Raw genomic sequence first — 19,886 nt, 5'->3', positions numbered from 1 at the left:
TTATGATATATATCTAAAAAATGGAAATATATATAATAAAAGTATGGCATGCAACAAATCATAATTTTTAAAGGCAAAATATCTCAGAAAAATTATTAAACGTATCTTAAAAAAGGATATATAATAAAAATATGGCATGCGTCTAAAAAATAATGCATCTCCCAATATAAAGGAGACCACGTTTTCAAATAAATTAAGAAAATATTTAAAAATAAAAAATAAAATAAAAAACAGCATGTTTTCAAAAGAAAATTCACGTGACTTATTTTTAAATCATATTTGCCTATAAAAATATATGTACTGTTTTTAATAATAAAAAAAATTGTCAATTTTTGCAAAAAAGTAAGTAGCATTTTTTGAGAGAGTTTAAACACGTTTTTCAAAAAAATAAAGACACATTTTCCAGAAAAAACTATCAACATTTTTTTTTCATAGAAATTAGAGTAAGTTTAGTGATACAACATTTTTCACAACTTATAAAAGTAGTAAGTTGTGAGTAGTAGAAAATAAAAAAATTTGTTAATAGTAGATCCACACGTGAATGAGATACAAAAGCTAAAAGTTTTATAATTCAATTGGGACATTATGGCATTTTCAATGGAGACATTCATCGCTCACATCACGTGCCCCTCCCAGCTATCGAATTATTATTATTGCAGGGACACGATTTTCAGACCAAACTCAAAATGTAAGGGATCTTGGCCTTGTGAACCTAGTACAATAAGTTTGTAAAGAGTGAGTCAAAGAGCTAGGTTTTAGTGCCTGGATAACAGTTAATATGCTTTTGGATGATGAGCCAACAAGAATTGAACTCGGTTTGTGTGAGAAAGTTTGTCCTCGGCACAGTCCGAGGAGCTCTGTTCTAGTATATATTGGATGACAATGGTTACTGGAGTTGTTGAGATTGCTATAGTACTTTCTCTTTTCCTTTTTTCATCCTCCTCCTCCTCTGGGATCTCTACTCTTATTTATATTACATCTCTCCCTTCATCCTTACCCTACACGTGGACTACATGTGGACAGTTGATAATTTATGTTGATACTTGTCCCATCAGCCCCCTCTAAAAGTCCTCTAGGGTGGCTGTAAGACTGTCATAATACTGTTCAGAAGTCACTTCCTCATTAATGCGGTGGTAGTAGTTTTCTCTTAGATATTTTTGAGTCCTTATCCCTCTTATACGTTCATGATGCTCGTTGCTATCATTAGAACTTCCTGAAAGGTCATCCTTGATCATTAGGATCTATACCAGATTTGCGTTTAGCTTTATCCGAGGAGATAGTACTCCTCGGACTCGGACTACTCATGCTTCTCGGCCAAAACCACATGCTCTCGGCCAAATTCCAAAATCCATGACCTCACAATTATTATTATTATCTTAAAAAATATAAATAATACACAAAATGGAGTGTACCTAGCTATTGTAAGTGCACAATTTGTACCCGGACCCAAACGAGTGATGAGCTCGGCCCAAAGAGCCTTATACAATGAAATTTGTAGAGTATGAGTTTGAAACTTAGGTTAGGGATGTTGGGGAACTGATAAACATCTAGAAGGCCGCAATCTATGCAAATAATAGATGAATATGATAAAAAACTCTCCTCGGACGTAAGTCGAGGACCACTGGTATGACCTTTCTTTTTCTAAGCAAAAGATTACAATTTTTAGTTTCCCAAAGAGGTCCCCCTTCTTCTTTCCTCTCTCGTCTTCTTATAACCTTCTTCTTCTTCCCTGTTTCATCCACATGTAACACAGATTTTCCTCATGGATACTTGTCCCATCCACCACCTTCTTAAAGTCTTCAAATAATAGCTGGAAGGCTGAATATTACTGTTCAGAGGTCATTTCTCCATTAATGCGGCCAAGGAGGTAGATGCAGGACCTTTAATGCGATGGTTGCGGCTTTTTCCTCAGATATTTCTCATTCATTCCTCCTTCTAACGAGTGCTTGGAACACGCCTTTACCCAACAGATCTTCCAGAATTCTGTCTCTAAATCCTTTAGCACATCCCATGGCCTTTACTGGGCCCATCCGAGGAGATACTCCTCCTCGGACAACTTCTCTGCCCCTTGTAGCGCGGACTGGCCTTTGGGCCTCGAAGACTCTGATTGAACAGACTTATACTAACTAATCAGGCCTAAGGCCCAAACGTGCATTTAAGCATTTTTACCCCCCACAACTATTTTACAACTTTTATTGAAAATAATTTTATTGACTCAATTTTCAAGAATTTGCACATACTTTGAAATATATTATATTCAGAATTCTTTTTTGAGAAGAATATTTTCTAGAAGAAAATTTATGATAAGCATCTAAAAAAATGACATATATATATATAGACACACGGCATGCGTTTCAAACAAGATTAATATGCATCTTCCAATAAAAATTAGGTCACATTTCCAAAATAAAAAATAAAAAGAAAGACATATATAATAAAAATATTGCATGCCTCTCAAGGAAAAGAATATGCATCTCCCAACAAAAATGAGACCACGTTTCCAAATACATTAGAACATGAGACATCCCTTTTCAAAAATAAAAAAATTCACGTTTTTAAAAGAATATTCATGTTACTTATATAATATATTTCCGAAAAAAAAAAAAAAAAAACTAAGGCATTGTTTTTAGAGAGGTGCTACGTCCACAACATTTTCACAATATTTTTACAACAATTCATAAGTGGTTAGTTGTTAATTGTTATTGATTCAAACTTGAATCTAACACTAAGATTATTTTTTGCCCCAATAATAACAGCCAGTAACAACTTGCCCCTTAAAATTTGTTGTAAAATTGTTGTGAAAATATTGTGGACATATCATTTCTCTTGTTTTTAAAGAAGAATAATGCTAGAGATACAAACTATTTTACAAATTTTTTTACAAACTGCCGATGTGGTGAGTGATTAATCACTACAAAAAAAAAAGGTTCTATAGCCACGTTTTTAAAACGTGGCTATAGCTCAGAAAAACGTGGCTGTAGGACAATTTGGTTTATAGTCGCTTTTTTTAAACCACGTTTTCTACCGTAGCCTAAAATGTGTAACTATAGGCTTGAGGGGTCTATGGCCACATTTTTTCAACCGTGGCTATAGGACAAGACCAATGGCCACGTTTTTATAAACGTGGCCATAGGACATACTCTAGCCACGTTTTAAAAACGCGGCTTTAGGCCAGGACTATAGCCGCGTTTTAAAAACGCAGCTTCAGGCCATCACTATGACCACGTTTTTAAAACGCAGCTTTATCCCACAACTATAGCTGCATTTTGAACGCAGCTATAACTCCTGAATACTTTTTTGAATTAAATCATGGAAATCTCTCTTGACAATCAGCACCATTCACATGTTTTTGACTACCTATTAGTTATGGAACACTGTTTTTAACTAGCTTAGGATTGTGTATCACTATAAGGATTATCAAAATGCATAGAACTTACAGAAAGTCTTTCGAACTGTATCAGAAACTAGAAATATGCAAACTGACATGCGCATAATTGGTGGAATGGATGGCTTATGAGAAACTCAACATGACTAAATATCATAGAGTCAAAAGCATATATAATAATGTGGCTAAGTGTTTATTTTTTCACCCTAATATTTTTATTACTTCAAAGATTAGCAATAGAAAGAGGATTCTAATTGTGAAATAAAATTTTGTAACCTGGATAATGCAATCAGGACTTTATATATGAAAACTTATCAAAGAGGCAGGATTGTTGGAAACTTTTATCACATATAAAGAAAGTTAAATAAAATGATACCCCACAAATGCATTATCCATTCTTTTAAATAAATAAATAAAAGGAAAAAGAAAAAAAAAAAAGAAGAAGGAATTTTTACCACCAAGTCCCATATATCAGATGCCACTTGCTAGCAAAAAATTAGAATATAACGAGCTTTCAATTAATTTAACCATTAATTTGTCACTTTTCATTCACATTGGAAATCAATCTAGTCAAGCATCTCTAATCATCTCTACAACAGCTTTCATGACATCAAATGGTATGAACCAAATAAGAAACTATATCATAGTGGTCAAAGTAGATAAGTACTACTGCTAAAACCAACTTGACTAGTGGCAATGCCAAATAAGTCCAAGTGATCAATATGATATTCTTGTAGAAAGAAGACAAACAGTACCATAATAATGTATGGAATTTTCCATTTAGCATTAGGTCATTAATATATTCAATCAATAAGAAAGTAGGTACAATTGCAGGCAAGTTGAACAACTAGTTACCAAATACTTTCACCAGAACAAACAAAGCTTTAACATTTACTAGAGCCACAAAAGATTATTGCATGCAAGGATTCAAGATTTTAATTGATATTGTATAAACTTTCAATAAAAACTTTGTGAAGGAATCAACGTCTGAAAAGAGGCAGAAAGAAATTTATGGAAAGAATAATTAAAAGTTGCAGTGAAGAAAGAAAATGCAAGAACCACTCTACCTTAACATTAGTTCATAGTAAATCCGCTTCAACTCCAATAGAAATGGTATATCAGCAGGAGCCTCTTCAACAAGATTGTCACCTTCTTTAGGCTTTTTCTTTTCTTTTGAAGTATCAATATCAAAAACCCTTGGATTGATCTTCCTTGACAGGATTTGGGCACAAACATAATCCTGGCTGTCTAAGCACAAACGAACCTGCAAACGCGGCTGAAAAAAACGCGACCTAAGACCCGCGTGTTTTGTAGTGATTATTGGTAAATGAAAAAGTGATATTAATGATGAGTTTAGATAATAACCAATAAGAGGTTGGCCATATCAACATTTTGTAAAAATATTATAAAATAGTTTGTGGCTATAGTAGCATTACTCTTTAAGGAAAAATAAAAGAACTTTTCTTTTTTCCATGGGAATTTGAAAACATTCTTCAACAATATAAAGACACATGTAAAAATAAAATAAAAACCTACCGCATTCATTCATAAAAAAATAGAATAGTTTTGGTGACACAACTTGTCTACATCTTGTTAAAGTAACATGTAGTGAGTAGTATAAAATAAAAGTAGTTATGAAAAAATTGAAAATAACAAATGTGAAATAAGCTGTCTATCCATAGAAAAGTTGTAAAAATTATAGTATGCTTCTTAGGTGAAATAATTTACTTGCATTATTTAGACCGACAAAGTTTACATCCAAACCTTTGGAGGAAAGTTTTGATTTTTCAAATATCTCCTACCCTCCTCTGTTTTATTAATTAAACTTTTAAAATAGGTATAAATTTATCAAGGTCTTCATTTATACTCATTTAATTAATTATTTTTAATTTTTTATAATATTAAATATAATATCCAAAGCATTTTCATTTTATATAACTCATTAATTTTATAAGTATTTAAAGCATTTATTTCCAAAAATAACATATAATATATTAAAGTGGAATTTCAATCAAGAATTCAAGTTAAATTCTAATTGCATTACAATTATCTTCTAATTGTACTGTAGTCAATTTTTTTTTTCCTAAGATTTTCAATGCCCTCCAATTTCAAGTCAAGTTTCCTTCCTGTAAGGACGCTGTTTGGAGCCTAAGCCCAAAAGGAAAAGGATTTAGGCCCAAAGAGTCCAAAATAATGAATTTGTAGAAAGTGGGCTAGAAAACTAAGTTTTAATGAATTAGATAGTGATTATAGTGAGCCTAGATGGCAAAAAAACAAGAATAAACTAGTTTTGTCTCAAAGAAAATCGTCCTCGGCACAATTAGAGGAGACTGATTTTTATATATATTTCTTTTGAATTTGGTTACAAGTCTAACTCTTGTTACTACACTGTTTTTTTTTTTTCCTCTCAAATCTCAGATAGCCCCCCTGTAAGGGGCTTCCTTCTCCATTATATATCCCTCATTTCTTCATCTCCACCATCCACGTATAGGTCAAACTGTTGGCTTTGATCCTTATCCCATCAGCACATTCTTGAAGTCTTTTGGAGTAGCTGCAAGGCTGCTTACCACTGTTCAAGTATCACCTCCACATTAATGCGGCCAGAGGGTTAGCTGCAGAGCATTTAATGTGGTGGTGACAACTTTTCCTTAGATATTTCTTAGATTTCCTCTGTCCTATATTTCCTTGATGTTTATCCTTATTAGTAGAAACTTTTGAAGTGTTGCCCTTAAGAGCAGACTAATCCTTCTGACTTCTGCCTTACTGAGTCAAGGAGACATTTCTCCTTGGACTACCTTCCCAAACCTACATAGTCATGGTTTGTTCATGCCGCTTCGATTTTTATGTCTTCCCTATCGTCCATCTGTTCTCGGACCACTAAGCGTCCTTGGACAAGGCCCATTGCCCAATATATACTTCTAGACCTTTTATCTCCACACTATACTTTAATTTTATATTATTTTATTTTTTGAGAACCAATTTTATATAAATTATATCTATATACAAATCATGCATCTAAACTTATTGGAAAAAAAAAATTCAAATTTATTATACTTCTACGTAATACTAATTATACTATGGAAGAGTACAATCTATTACTTAATAGATAAAAAGTTCCATATGCATACACATATATACACAAACACATACATGAACATATACATACATACATATATATATATATATACACACACACACACACACATACATATATGTATGTAGGTATGTATGTAATTGTAGTTATAACAAAAATTACACCCTTGCGTATGTAGGGGTTACAAGTTTATTTTTTGATAAACTAGGGGTTACAAGCTTGTCTTGTATAAGTAAATCACTTTAGTAAAAATGTCTTTTCTCTTCCAAAAACAAATCCATTAATTTTTGTATTTAAAATGTTATGGATATAGGGATGCATGAATGTTTTTCAATTAAAATAAAGTAGGTTATGATTTTTCATGGTTGCAAATTTGGGGCATGTTCTATTTTTTCAATTAAAAATAAAATGAAATTTTTATTTAGTATTATTATTATTATTTTCTTATTTTACAAAGCATATGTTAAGATATATAAAAGTGAGATATATAAAAGTGAAATTTATATTCAAATTATCTAAAATTAATTGATTTGTATACATTATATATTTTTTAGAACTATTATTTTATACTTTAATGTGTAAGTTCTAACCAAAAAGTTATATTATTGATGTTAATTATATTTATATGCAAATTTATGTATCTATAAAAGACGCAATTTGAAATTATTATGCTTTTACGCAATAGCCAAAATAGTCAGGTTCGGAGTCATGTAGTATGAGAAGGTGTTAATCATCTCATCTCATGTTTGATCGAATGATTAACCTTCATTAGTATGTACAAATTTAGAGAAGGGTTTATTAAGTAGGATCCTCACAAAAAAAAAAAATGCTATTGACAAAAAACTATAATAAAGAATCATGAAATCATGTATATACATTAGGATATATGGATCAAATTAACATAATCAAACATAAACATGCATTCAAGGATATATGTACGTTTTCAGGCTTTCTGCTAAGCAAACTCTCAGTGTGTATACACAGAAGATACATATGCACCATTACCATATACACTTGTATATGCACAGAGTCCAATAAAATTTCAAGAACCCTAAGAACCCTAGCTAGTCCCTAAGAATTGTATACACTTGTATACATTTCTCACAAAAATCTTAACTTTCCGCACCTGGAACACATACACAGAGACATAAATCGTGATATTTAAACATAAAATCATCAAACTTAACTTCAAGAATGCATTTCGAGACCCCGGATTTACATGACCAAAGCGCCTGCTTCTTATGATGTCTATCATCGTCTACTTTGCTTTCCTATGTCCTCTAGCTTCTTGTTTGTTTTGTTTTGTACTCCTCACTCCACAGACCCAAAAATAGATAGTTGAAAACAAATATTCTTTCTGATTTTTGTTTCTCTTCCCAAGATAGTCCTAGATTTTTTTTTAAAAATGTTAAATCCAAGAAGCAAATTACTGCTGAAATAGGAAAAAAGAAAAAAAGAAAAAGGTATGGCAATTGTATTATAGTAATTGATTTGTTGCAGCCTGCGGGTTACAGATAGAGGAATTACCATGATTAAACTATTAAACTAAATGAATTTCCAAGGAAGTTCATTCAACTTATCCTCGAGTAGTGTTTTGTTACACGCACTGTGTAAAATCTTTTTAATCACGTCACAAAATCAGTTTAAAATTTTTTTACACAACTTTACGTACGTGTGTATTCAGGGCTAAGGTCCCAAGTAAAAAAAAAAAAAAAAAGGCCTCCAAATTTTAACCAATAGAGTTATTTATAATCAATAAGTAAAATAATATTTTTTTACCAGATAAAAAATAGAGAAAAATGTAACGTCTATATTGAAAATGGAGGAGCACTGGATAAGGGCTCATATTGAAAACCTTTTGCTTCTGGCGCCTGTAACTTGGATATGCATATGCTTGGACAAATCATGCACGATCAAAGTACATAATTGAGCACTTGAGCATGGTGGAGCAATGGGCACATTTACATTGGCCATTGATGAATTTGAACATGTTGAGGACACTTTTTTGAGCCACATATATCACGCAGCCTAGCTATGAATCTTATTTAACCACAAAGATGAAATCCAAATGTATGGAACAACCCCATATTTAAATTCAAGGAAAATCGTGGAAGTTGTGACTTAAAAGGGAAAGAGAGGACTTTTTCTTCACATAATTAATTTGGGTTCTATGAGGTTGGAAATGGACTTGGGTTTTTTGCAAGTCCATTATTCCATGATAGTTATGTGTGTAAAAAAGGTAAGTGCACGAGGAAAACTCATACACTTGTTGGATATAAAAGCTTAGGCCCACGGCTTTAAATCTGCTTTTAATTTTGGCTTAATTACAATTAATATTCATTGTCCTGCACCCACACATTTAACAACCACAAGGGTTGTCAATCTCATTTTACCATTGTGCACCCTTGGAGCGGTGGTTACTCCACAAGTAATGGGATGTGGGGGGTAAGGGCCGGGGTTCAAGTTTCCAGGAGAGAGTTTCACACACATATACACTTAAAGTAGACTAGAGTAGAAATTTTATCTTATATAAATAAATAAAAAATCTCATTTCCACTTAAAAAAAATATGATCATATTTTAAAATTTTAATAGATGGATTACATGTTCTTTATATTCTTAACAAGCATGTCAAATTTCATTCTAATAAGATTTTATTTACTATTTGATTCATAATCTTATTTTATATACATAATTTAGGTTACAAAAATTTGAAATTTAAACATTTGATTGATGACATAGTTATTGATCTTTAATTTTCTGAAAATATTGCAAGCATAAAGATCTAAGAAAAAAAAAAAGTAATCTAATAGTTTATTTGTCAAAATTCGCATCCAATAAAAAAATATCAAGTGGAGTTGTAGCTAAACTTTATCCTTTCCTTTATAGTAATAAACCAAATTGAACATGTAAAATTGTAATTTAAAACTATTTTGTGTTGGCTTTAATGCCATACCACATTTTATTGTAATTTTATTCAATCATTTTCTCTGTATTTTTGTGGATTTTTTTTAATTATAAGGGATGAGTGTGAGAGAGTGTGAAGACTCATGCTTAAATTGAAGAACAAGTAAATTTTGCAAGAAGCTCGCAAGAAGTTAACCCGCAAAGTAGCCACGTGTAGAGCACATGACTAGAATGCGAAGAGTCATGATAGCCTAAAGTTTTTGCGAGTGTCTCGTGGGTAAGGCCTTTCCGCGAAATACTCGTGAAACATTCTATTTGGCTAATTTGTCAAGTTTTGTTTTACCAAGTCTTTACCTACACTATATATACCCCCATTACTCACATATTGTAAGGAGTGCTTTTCAGAGAGAAAACCCTAAAAAATACACTTGAGAGTTAGAGATTGTTATACACACAATCATCTACACATTTATTTGTGATTTTCCTTTACTTTTACCTCTTCATATCCAAATTCTTGAAATGTTGATAATCCAAACACTTACCAATCCCAATCTGAGTGTAAAGTGAGGTTTTGGTGTTGCTGGGAAGCATTAGAAGAAGCCAATCATTAGTGGATGCAATCAGGCTGAATTGCGGGATTTGGGAAAGGTAGAGAAGACAAGGTTCCGAGAAGTTAGTTGGTAGCAGGAGCTTGAAGGGCTCAAGTATATTGGGTAGACTAGGCCTGGAGGGTCTTTTATTATTCGTGTATTCTAACTTATTCTCTAGTGGATCAATTTACCACTTGGAGATCGGTGGAAAGGTTTTTCGCCGAGTTTTTCGGTTTCCTTTTTGATAACACGTCTCAGTATTATTTTGTGTTTGCATCCTTCTTCCCCACTCTTTAAACTTATCTTTTATTGTTGATAATGGATGAATATGGCTTAGGGTAGTTTTATCGGTTGTTTGCATTCATTTACTCTTATTCCGCACTTAGTTTAAATTAGAAAAAAAGCAATTGAGCCATGTTTTTTATTGGGAGTCTAAACAAGCTCTTGTATTTTCACACAAATCCGAACTTTCGGAACCATTTAACCAAATTGCCTTACTTAGCACAAAACAAATGCAACTGGATCTCCCATGAGTTTCACTGTCCAAAGCCTCCAATTCTACTAATATAATAAGGATTTTATTAACGAATGCCTAAGCTAATGACTAAGATAACATTAAACTTTAACATTAACTCATCCCTACCAAACTCTCTGTTTCAATTAATTTTACACATAAAAAACTTTCATTTTTTATCATCAGCAAGTCCAACATTGAGTCTTCCCTCATTTAGCAGCACAAACGAAATGCCCTTTTTTTATTCTTGCTCTTCATCTAATTCCTGAGTAGTTCTAGTATTACAAATAAAACTATAACTTTTACCATAACTATCTTACATAGTAGATTATAACAAGCTGTCAATCACTCTCATATAAATCCACAATTTTTTCTCCACTAATCACAATTACACATACAAATATTTGTAGTAAAAATTGTGGCATAGTTTGTGGTACAAGAAAGTTATGAATTCCTATCGTCTCTCATTATTCATTCATTAGTGTAAGTTATTAATTATGATTAGTTTCCTCTCACCCTCTCTCTGTTATCACATTGATATGGCATGAATAAAGAGCACTTGTAAGTTGTAACCATTACTGCATCACATATCTTGCTTATGAGAATTTTGGGCTTCACATTAATCTTACATGGGCACGAATATTTATTTGGTACGGAGCATCAGAAATAAATCACTGATATGATTTCCCAAAAAAAAAAAAAAAAAATCATCACTGGTATAATATTCAATAGAGTAAAATTTTTATTTTTGGCAAAGAGAAAAATGGGATATTTCTTTGTCGATATGATCACCAAGATAATTTTCTCTCCCATTCTATTGGATACATTTATATTTACTAAACATTAATTTATTGCTAAATACTTTAAAGCTTAATCATTTTCACTAAAGAATGTATTTTCGAATTATTTTCTACTCTTCTCACTCCTTACATTATTTTACTGTTTAAGAAAAAAAAAAAAAACAATAGAAGCGGCCAACGAATGACCCATTAGGGTGAATTTTAGACTCGAACATCTTAAAAAACTCAGTTCTAACTGCTGATGTTCTAAAATACAACATTCTTACCAGCCACAGATAGGCCTAAAAATAGTGTAGAGTGTAGGCATAATCTTCTTATTCACCCCAAGAAGCTAGAACATATATAGATTCATGAATTCATTTTCTTGGGCATTGGCATCCTAGAGCTTAAACATTTTCTTCTTTTTTTTTTATTCAAAATTAAAAACATAATAAGTGAGAGGGAGGGAGGATTTGAATCCAGATTTTCCACTTGGAGAGAAACAAGAAATGTCATTTAGTTGTAACCTTGTAAGATCCCAAGAGTTTTTTTTTTTATAAGACTTCTAGAGCTTAAAACTTTAGTATTGCACGGTTCTTAAATTTATTATAAGCCTAAAATATTAATGGTTATTCGAAATTCTTTTTTGAGCATTGGTTATTTGAATTAATTACACAACTTTGCCTTTTTACAAACATAAATTGTTTTAAGAGTAACGCTAGAGATACAAACTTTTTTACAAAAATTATTACAAACTACTAATGTGGTGAGTGTTTATCAGTAAATGAAAAAAGTAATGTTAATGGTGACTTAGATAAAAACCAATAAAAAGTTGGATACATCAACAGTTTATAAAATGTGGTAAAATAATTTGTGGCTGCAGTGGTAGCTCTAAGAATTTTTTTGAGGGTGGTCATTAAGAAACTTAATTTATACAAACATCTAATTAAAAAAGAACTTCATATATTGACAAAAAAAAAAAAAATCCCACACACACACATGCACACACATAAAATCTTACAATTTCCTTCTATGAATTTTCATATTTTAAAATCTTTACATGATAGTCTCATTATCAATCTTCTAAAAAAAAAAAAAAACTTATAATCAATGTTGCAAGCTACATATCTTCAAGAGTTTAGTTAAAAAAAAAATTTCTTGGACTTTTTCTTTTTATATGTAAAGACCCTAATATATTGTTAAGAGGACCAAAGTTTAAGGACAGAGTTTGGCTACAAACTTAGTTGTAGCCTAAGGCTACAACTCTCACTATACAAATTAACATTGCTAAATATTTTGAAAATTTAACCGTTGAATTGCATGCTCAATATGTTCTTAAAACACATGCCAAATTTAATGCCAATTGGATATTATTTACTATTTGATCCATAAGCATATTTTTATGTATAATTTTAGATTAAAAAAACTCAAAATTTAAACATTTGATTGATGACATAATTATTAATCTTTAATCTTTTTGAAATTTTGTACGAATGGAGAACATAAGAAGAAAATGTAATTAAATGTTGGATTTGTTAAAATTCACATCTAATAAAAAAAATATATTGTATGGAGTTGCAATCTCAGTCTACAACCAAGCTTGTTGCCAAATTTTGTCTAAAGATTAATTATTTTGGGCTTAAAAATATTTAAGGTGTTCCCAAAGTTTTTTTAAGGATAAAAAAATCATAAATTTTTAAAATTTATACATAATTTTTTTTTTCCAAGTTAGGGTAGTCCTGTGACCATACTAGACCCTATGTAGAGCTGCCCTTGTTTAGTTGTAGCATTACTTTTGTTTTAATTTCTAACTCTAATGTGAGAAAATTGCTTCGAGAATCTTGACTAATCAATAATTTATTACACGTTTCATCTCTCAAACATTAGGATCTTAATCATAGAGTGACAATATTGGTAGGGTGGTTCTGTGACCACACTAGACTTTATGTAGAGCCGCTCTTGTGTAGCTGTAGCATTATTCTTGATTTAATTTCTAACTTGAATCACTGAATGTGAGAAAATTGCTTCTAGAATCTTAACTAATCAATAATTTATTGCATGTTTCATCTCTCAAACATGAGGATCTTAATCATAGAGTGACAATATTGGCAGAGAGAAATATGTGGAAATTAATTTATTACATAAAGATTGGGATCGTCAACTTCTTTTCCACATAAATTAATTATGTGCAAATTAATTTATTATAGAAAGTAATCTTAGAGTGACAATATTGGCGGAAAGAATTATGTGGAAATTAATTTATTACAGAAAGTAACCTGGTCGTCAAGTTCTTTTCAATTAAACAGAAATGATACTAAGTAAATATTTTGAGGAGAACTATTCCTCAGATAACTTTAGCCAACAATAATTATCTCATACATTTACCATATGCATGATTTCTTTGACATCATGTGGACAACTTAAAATTTTGGAACTTACATGTTGGGAGAGAGATGATGCATATATCGGCTGCACATAATACCTTCTCATTGACCACAATCTCTAGTTCTGATCTCTAGAACTTAGCAAACTGGACATTTGAAGCACATCTGCCCTTTGGAAGGACAGGGCACTCAATGATTTCAGTTCCAGAAGTGTCCACACACAAGAAAATTTGGTAAATTTGGCTGTGACCAGCTGAATCCTTATTGCACTCTATCCCAGGGGTGAAACCAACTGCCTCTTTTATGGCTTCTACAACGCTTTCTATGCTGTAAAATCCATCATCTGGTACAATTTCTGCTTTCTTAAGGATTTGTAAGAGGTTTACTTTCTCCTTCAGTTTGAGAGCTGCTTCAAAGTACTCACGCTGGTCAAGTTCAGACTCTGAGCAAGTCCCATGCTTTTCCCATTCATGTGACCAGAACCTATAGCCATTGCTACTTGGGCAGCTAAGTGATGGCCAATCCTTTTGCAGACTGCTCATGATTTCTGAGAGCTGCATCAGACATTATATCAAGAAAACGTGAAAAACAATATATAGAAAGTTAAGAATTGTGTTAAACTCGTGACTAGACAAAATAAACAATACCTCATAAATTACACTTGAGGCAAAATGTGCCAGTGGAGGGGTGTTCAAGTTCCATGCCAGTTTGTAACGATTTCTTTGTTACTAATGGTTTTGGTATGAAAATGTATTTCATGTGGGTTCTTGAAAGTGATAAGAAAATTGGCTTCCATGTGACATTAATTAGCTTTATTCATAATCTTGGGGAGGGGATGATTACGCATTTTAGTCACTACAGGTTTTGCTTAAGAATGTACATTCAACCCACCAACCCAATTTAACTATACCCAAACTAATCCAATTCGATTTTTGATATTGCTTTTTAGTGGGTTGATAGGTTGAGTTGAATTGGTTTTATTTATTTAATCTAATTTATTTATAAAATATATCCAAAAAAAAAAATTCAACTTGACTAATCCAACCTAACATATGTTGTTAATAGTTATATATATATATATATATATATATATATATATATATATATATATATATATATATATATATATATTAACTTCGTTGGACTCTGATTTATTTTGAAATTTGGGATTTAGTTTACATTTGTTAATTTGATTTATTTTGATGTTTGAGCTTTGGTTTTGATGAAATAATATTAAACCAAATTATGTAAACTCTAATCATCTACAAAATAATGAGTTTAAATAGTTGAATGAAGACCTTTATTTTTTTTATTAAAATTGATAAAGTAACTCTGACAGAACGGTTAAATTGATTCACACGTCTTGAGTTATGTTGACTTTTAGAATAACCGTGAGTTAGCTAGGTTGGGTTAGAAAACTTTCAACTTGAGGGGTTGGGTTGGGTTGGGTTGGGTTCAAAAAGACTCTAAACCCAATCTAGCTCGACCCTCATGTACATATCCCTAATCTTGCACCATCTCCTGAAGCAGGATAGATTTAATTTGTAATATATATATATATATATATATATATATATATATATATATATATATATATATTAAATACCATTTTTCTGTTATCTAATCATGTATTATATTTTTACAATCAGAATTGCTCAAAATGGACCATGGAGAATGTCAAATAAATTATAAAAATTTACCTTTGGATATAAATAGAAAATATATATGGACGATACAAAAAGCTAATAGGGACACCCAATCAAACTTTTACTTGGTAGCTCAGTTGGGTTATTGCCATTTGGTACGTGACAATATAACTTATAAGGGAACGGTGTGGTCCTGCCTATGATGGTCACAAAGCAAACTAATGGGATTTGCCCAACTTTATGAAGATTGGAGTAAAGTAATATATAAAGAATATATAAAACTTTCATCTTATATATATTACCGAGCATTATAATAAAAAAATGTCATTGTACTTAGATTTGGACATTTATCTATAAGATAAAATGTCTCATCCAGATTTATTTTATCTCTTTCAAATGTCTCATCCAGATTTATTTTTTCTCTTTCATCGATGAATGAAAATTTTCAAATATTGGATATTTGATCGAGATCTAGATATATCCGTACCTTTCAGCTACTTTTTGACATGCTTAATTAACCCTAAAAACTAAGGGTCTCACTCATATTTTAAAGGTACTTAAGAAAAAAAAATATATATATATATATATACATATATATATATATATAGAGAGAATCAAAAGTACAATAAAATAAAATGAAAAATGATACATGTTAACGGTAATTAATTTGAATTAAACTTCAACCATTTTTTTTCATTTGTAAGAGATCAGATCACAGTAAAAAATGAAAGTAATATACCTGAGATTTATCAAAGACACTGTCTGGATCACAGTTTGACGGGTATGATCCATCCTTGTAATTAGGCCAGAGTCCATGAATGCCAAAATCTGCTGCAGGCTTCCCAGTCTTAGGGTAGCAACATGTGTGCTTTGTGTCACAGTATGCTCCTGGCCACTGTGTCAACAAAAAATTTTCAAAACCAAAAGAAAAAAGAGGGAAACGAACTTGTTACGTTGAAGAAAACTGCATGTGTTAAAGTAAGAGCAACACCAGACTAACCTGTTGAACAAAGTAAAAGAAATCAAAATCCTGGGAAACACAAAGAACTGATAGATATTGCACTATCAGAAGCTTGATCAATATTGACCATTTGAGCTCCATGTTTGTTACTCTCTTTTCAACAACTCTTTGGGGATTGGTTTGTGAGCTTTGGAATAATGAGAATGTACTAGCTAGGGTTAGGTTAAAGAGACTTTAAAGCTTTGTATTCTTTTAGATGAGTAGGTTTAGGCTTTATTTATAGGGAAAAAAAAGGAAAGGTTAAGGTCCTTGAGGATAGAATATCCGAGACAGTATATGCTTGTAGCTTATCGATCTTCATTATTAATTTATTGTCTTGGCTTACGTGAGTATCGTTCTCACGTTTGTTATGTCTTACCCTTTTTTGTATTTGCTTTGAAGTTAATTGTTTAATAACAATGTCTATGGTATTTTCCTTCATATTCAATGCCAAAATGAAGAGCTAGCTAGGGAGGTGGAAGAGAAGCCTTAGTTTTATCGATCATCCGGTGGATAAATCATAAATGTGAATATGATGTCTTACCTCATTCATGATCTCTTACCTCTTGGGTGAAAATAAATCCAACCAACCAAAACAATACCCCATTTCAAAAACAAGAGCGGTGTTACCGAATATAAATTTTACGCGTAAATTACATTTAAAGTCTATAGTTTAGGGGCATAACAAATTAAATCAAATATTTTCAATAGTAATATATATTAAACGATAATATTTCAAAAGTAACAAGTTAAACCCCAATACATCAATTTAATTGTGGAATAACATTGCATTTGAGATTTCGTATTGTTGAAAATTTTAATTTGTTACATTTGGAATTATAAGGTAAAATTTGTTATAACTATAAGGTTTAAAATATAAATTTTTCTAAATTTAACTATATAGGCTTTATAAATTAATGTGTCAACTTTTAAAATATTAAAAAAAAGTAATTAATAAATTTATTATGTGTATTGTTCAGATGACACCATTAACAATCATTGTTACGTCAATTTTGAGTATAATACTTTTTTTTTTAATGGACAAAATTTGGTTCCAAGCATATTTGGAGTTTTGGACTTTAACCATCAATAGGAAAATGACGAGATGCATCATTTTTCTTGGAATCCAAGTCTCCAGATATGTTTGGAGACAAACCCTTTTATCTTTTTATTTTTATTATAAAATTTGTATTATACTCAAAAACTCAAGAGAGCTAAGCGTTGCACAATTATATATTTACACATAAAATACTATATACTACAAAGAATTAAGATACTATATACTACAAAGAATTAAGAGTTAAGATCAAAATCTAGAGGGTTCTAGTTTTAAAACTAGAACCCTCTAGATCTAGAGGAAGGGTTTTGTGTAATTTTCCTTAAGGTTATTGATAGGATAAATCTTACTTTAATTAAGTTAGCATTAATCAGTTACCATACGAATATTCGTATATATTCGTATGGTAACTGACTAATGCTAACTTAATTAAAGTAATTAAAAGCAAGCAAGTTTCCTCTAAGTTTCATTTTAAATTTTCCACATCTTAATGGAAAGTTCCATGTGCCTGTCCTGGTCCATTTATAATATTGTCCCCTCTAATTGGACTTTTGAGAACCGTTTTTTTTTTTTTTTTTGAGAATCAACTTTTGAGAACCTAATTAATGATAAAAATGCACTATATATATATATATATATTTTTTTTTTTTTGCTTTTAAATTCATAAGTGAGCAATGGTATCCATAGATTTTCCTTCAAGTTATTAATTAATGTGAAAGCTTTCAAGCTTATCTTCTTGTATCAAATGGATTCGATACGTTATTTTGACTAGGCATTTATATCAATTTAATGCTTTTTATATATGTGGATGAACAGGCTGGTTTCACAGCATTGCGTGCAAGTCAATTTTGTTTGGCATCAAATCTATTAATCTCTTGACACGTTCCTACATGCCAATTGGATGCACACATTGGACGGCGATGTGGGTTTTTCCCTGGAATCTCATATTCTCATGCAATTGTTTTCACTAAGAAATAATAACATTTTAGGTGTAATTGCTCTCATAATTGAAAACTATCATGGATTTTGTTTTCCCTGGCCTCTCTCGGAATGATTACTCTTGGAGTTAATTAAAGATTGTTTTTAAATTCAAATCTTGAAAATTAAGCTCTCCTTTTAGACAAAACAAGACCAAGACCTACACTTTCTAAAATATGTCTAGGCCTTTTTAGTCAACAAGAATAAGAATTGTAGCGTATATTTTCAAATTTAGCTTGATCCAAAAAAGAAAGTTAGATGTTTAGAACTCTAGGACTATGACCATGTCTCTATCATTAGGTGCCATGATGATTAATTGTTAACTTATTATTACCTCTCTTGGAAAATAGTCCCTTGATTCATGAATTTGTTCCGCAAATTAATCCAACAACCCCAAGCTTGAACTCCAAGATTGCACTTTTTTTTTCTTTTTAATTTATTATTATAGGGCTACTTAATTTTGGATTTTCCTTTGGGAATTCGGCTTTGGGAAAAAAAAATGTTTTCATTTTTACCTTGAACCGAAAATGGCTCCAAAAAATCCTGATTAATCATTAGTTTAAACTTTTCATAAATATTTCATATCTCAAATCATTAAAATTATACATCAAATACAAATTTAAATAAATTATTGCATGTGTGGAAATTAAAATTCGATTCATAGGAATGGTATTGCAAGGAATTTCGATAGGGAGTGCCAACAATTAGAATAGGGCTAGTGATCTATAATTTATGAACTTAAGTTTACTTGTGTGAGCCAAACAAATCAAGATCACAATTTGCTACTATAGTAAATTGAATTTAGGTGAACATTAAATTAAAATTTGAAGTGGTACGACGATTTGCAATTATTATGGACAGCTACAGAACTTTGGGACATTTATTTTATTAAATAGACATTTCTGAGATCTGAGCAAGGTTTGTTCAGACTGATAATTGTACGGAAAAAGGGAGAAAAAAAAACAGATAATTGATTTTCTAATATACAATAACCTCTTGATTTAGTGCAAGCAAGAGATATCTTTATCAATTTAGTACACAACAATTTTTACAAAAATTTTCATAAAACTTTAATTAACAGGTTTTTATTAAATTTCATTTGAACTTATCATTAATATCACTTTTTATTTACTATTTATAAATTATTACGTCAACAATTGAAAATTGTCCTGATTGTAGACTTATTGCTGCGTGGAATAGTTCTAGAATTGGCATTTTGTGGTAGCTAGGTGTGGTCGTGTGGAATCATTAGCATAACGTAACTTCTATGCCTTTTGTTACTTTCTAAATTTGTTGATGCTCTTTCACTGCATTACATGACACGAAACTTGCATGAGAACCATCATCTTCATGCTCTGGTTTTGGTCTTTCGCTCTCACAAATCTCAAAGGCAAAGCTTTATCAACTGTGAAACGTTGAAAGCAACTTGACCCAATGTGACTGTCTGATGCTAATTGATCGAAAGGACATGTATGTGTATATGATGAGATCCCTAAGGAAAGAAAGTGGTTCTCCTAACTTAATAAATCACCGTCCAAACAGTTTGAAACTTT

The 19,886-nt window shown here is 31.2% G+C and overlaps 1 protein-coding gene across 1 annotated transcript; it reads right to left on the bottom strand.

Moving 5' to 3' along the window:
• Positions 1-13,511: 13,511 nt before the first annotated feature.
• On the bottom strand, positions 13,512-16,499 carry LOC142629435 (ribonuclease 3-like). Its single transcript, XM_075803426.1, has 3 exons — positions 16,299-16,499; positions 16,038-16,193; positions 13,512-14,206 (listed from the first exon to the last, which is right to left on the bottom strand). The coding sequence occupies exons 1-3, from the start codon at positions 16,398-16,400 to the stop codon at positions 13,784-13,786; spliced, it is 681 nt and encodes a 226-aa protein (XP_075659541.1). The 5' UTR covers positions 16,401-16,499; the 3' UTR covers positions 13,512-13,783.
• Between the last annotated feature and the right edge of the window lie 3,387 nt (positions 16,500-19,886).

Source organism: Castanea sativa, chromosome 3 (genome assembly GCF_040712315.1).
Source record: "Castanea sativa cultivar Marrone di Chiusa Pesio chromosome 3, ASM4071231v1".
In the NCBI taxonomy this organism is placed as follows: Eukaryota; Viridiplantae; Streptophyta; class Magnoliopsida; order Fagales; family Fagaceae; genus Castanea; species Castanea sativa.
The sequence above is the reverse complement of the archived record's forward strand: the minus strand, read 5'-3'. Positions and strand labels throughout refer to the sequence as shown.

Coding starts and splice junctions, on each gene's coding strand:
- LOC142629435 (XM_075803426.1), bottom strand. CDS start 16,400: ATGGAGCTCAAATGGTCAATATTGATCAAGCTTCTGATAGTGCAATAT. Junction 16,194..16,298: donor TCTTTTACTTTGTTCAACAG/GTTAGTCTGGTG, acceptor TTGTTGACACAG/TGGCCAGGAGCATACTGTGA. Junction 14,207..16,037: donor GTGTCTTTGATAAATCTCAG/GTATATTACTTT, acceptor TGTCTGATGCAG/CTCTCAGAAATCATGAGCAG.